The 2,241-nt window shown below is 51.7% G+C and overlaps 1 protein-coding gene across 1 annotated transcript in view; it reads right to left on the bottom strand.

Annotated features, from left to right (window-relative positions):
- Positions 1–454: 454 nt before the first annotated feature.
- Positions 455–2,241, bottom strand: part of OSCP1 (organic solute carrier partner 1) — a gene marked incomplete at its 3' end in the record, with an annotated part of 8,297 nt that continues 6,510 nt past the window's right edge. The window contains exons 7-9 of the mRNA XM_010137828.1: positions 1,897–1,966; positions 1,078–1,217; positions 455–518 (exon numbers count right to left, since the gene is read on the bottom strand). Of these exons, the coding sequence (XP_010136130.1) occupies positions 455–518; positions 1,078–1,217; positions 1,897–1,966 (274 nt within the window). The remainder of the gene's footprint in view (positions 519–1,077; positions 1,218–1,896; positions 1,967–2,241) is intronic.

Genomic DNA, 2,241 nt, shown 5'->3' with positions numbered 1-2,241 from the left:
GCGAGACCCAGCGCCTGCAGCCTGTGCCTTCACCGGGACAGCCGCGGGGACCCCACCGCTTGCTAACGTGGACCTTTACTGGGCTGCACTGGGCAGTACTGGGACATACCCACTGCCTGCTAACAAACCCATTTACTGGAACGTACTGGGAGGTACTGGGACATGCCCCACCACCTGCTGATGGCTGCGAGCCCCTTTAAAAAGGGCCTTGGGCATTGGGCTGTAGCTGCACGCAGGCAACGATCCAGTCACGGTTCTCCATCCTGCGCAGCTAAAAACACACCCTGAATTTTCAGGTTCTCATTTGGGATTGTCACCAAACGCAGAGGCTGGGCAGAAAGTCCCGCCATTACTCACTGAAAGGGGGAAAATGTAAGTTACTGCTCTGGTGAAACTCAGCTCTTAGCGAGGCAGCAATGGTGAGAATCAGAGGCCTGAGACATGCCGTACGTACCTGCGTGGCTTCTATGTTGATAACCTTGTACGATAACTCCTCTGGTCTGGTCAATGCAGCGTGTCTTGATTAAAAACATGAAAAAAGCACTTAATCCCATGAAAATGTACAATTACATCAGATTTCATGAGGCTCCTGTAGGCACAAAGTTTGGAAAAGGTCCCTATTCCAGCTGGGCAAATAACGCACTGACCCGAGTTTGGAGGCTCCCCACTGTCCTGGATGGTTTATGCTAAGTGCAGAGCAGTGAGATTCTTGAGTTGAGATTAAAAGTCATTAAAAACATCCTGCAGCAATCTGGTAAAACCCTGGGTACCTGTGTGCTCCCTGCCGGGAGGGGGCTACGCTGTCCCTCTGTCAGCTAGGGTCTCGTCTCTGCAATGTCAGTGTATCTGGGGAGAGGAGAGCTGGGAGAGCTGAACGACTGTCGCCGTCCCAGGGGACAGAGCTGAGCATGGGTTGTCACCGGGAGAGAGTGTGAGGCCAGGAGACACCACTACGGGAAACGGCTCTGGACCAGAGTGAGGAAATGCTGGACCCCGCGGTTCTGTCCCAGCTGTAGTCTGCAGGGCTGCCCCGTGGCCCCACAGCACAAACCCCAAACCACAAAGACTCGAGCATACTCTTCCTCCTCGTCGGTGGTGAACAAATTCAGTCGGAATCCTGCCTCGCTGCCACCAGGGTTCTTGACCTCCAGACCTCCCAGCAGCCTGGCCAGAAAGTTCAGCTCTTCTTTAGCAAGAGGGTTGGGAACTATGTTCTCCTGCGGAAAACAGCGATGGGTTCCCTGGTCAGGGTACCAGGGAGGTGAGGACTGCAATCATTCCTGTGTTTTCTGACATTACTTAAATGTTCCTCAGAGTGATATAACTACATTGCAGCATTGCTAGCGGCACAGGCTGTGCAGAGAGCGACTTGTTTCCAGCTCGGTATTTAAAACGCTTGTTTGAATTTGTAGACCCAGGAAAAACTAAAACTAAAGTCCAGCTAAACTGAACGGTTGAGAATTCTGTAAAGCCAGCTTTGTGTTTTCTGAAGAGAATAAAACGGGAAGCAAGTACACAGCTGATGAGCCCATGTGTGCAATTCTTCAGGGAAATGTGCCCTTCCCTGGCTCCGAAGGGACCGTGGAGGGTTGGACGGGGCTCTGAGAATAACAGAACAGGTTCCCCTGATGCCACCCTGTCTCTGTCGACTAAAAAGATGGTTCTTGCTCCCCTGAGGAAGGAGATGAACAGGGGGAAGACAGTGCAACTGCAGAGTAAGTGATCTGCAGGTGGCGCTGTGGGCATTTCGTTCAGGGACCTCATCTCCTGAGAGACAGGGCAAGTAGGACATAAAATCTGGCGGATTTCCTGCTCAGAGGAAACACTCCCACCACGTGTGACTGGCTGCAGGACTCGCCGACCCAGATCAGTGAGAAAGCACAGAGCAACACTGACCTTTGCGTGGGATGCCGAGCTCTTGGCCGATCCTGACGTGTGTGTCTCCACTGGCCGGCTAACGCTGTACCTAGGGGAGAACATGGGGAAGAGCAACCCGTTACTTGTATGAGACACAGGAACTGGCGCCAGCAGCACAGTGCCTGTGGCCTGAGATGTTTTTCTGAAGGCTGTAAAGAAATGAGAAGTTATGATTATGGAGTATTGAGGCATTAAAATGTGTGAGGGTCAAGGCTGTGAGAAAGGACACTGCTCTTCTTTGAATGGAGAAATCCCGTTAAGATATACATGGAGAAAAGAAAGGGTTTCTGGAACAGAATTAAACTCCATTCCACATATCATGCA

This window comes from Buceros rhinoceros, unplaced genomic scaffold, assembly GCF_000710305.1.
Source record: "Buceros rhinoceros silvestris isolate BGI_N320 unplaced genomic scaffold, ASM71030v1 scaffold43386, whole genome shotgun sequence".
In the NCBI taxonomy this organism is placed as follows: domain Eukaryota; kingdom Metazoa; phylum Chordata; class Aves; order Bucerotiformes; family Bucerotidae; genus Buceros; species Buceros rhinoceros.
This window is presented reverse-complemented; position numbering and strand designations above follow the sequence as displayed.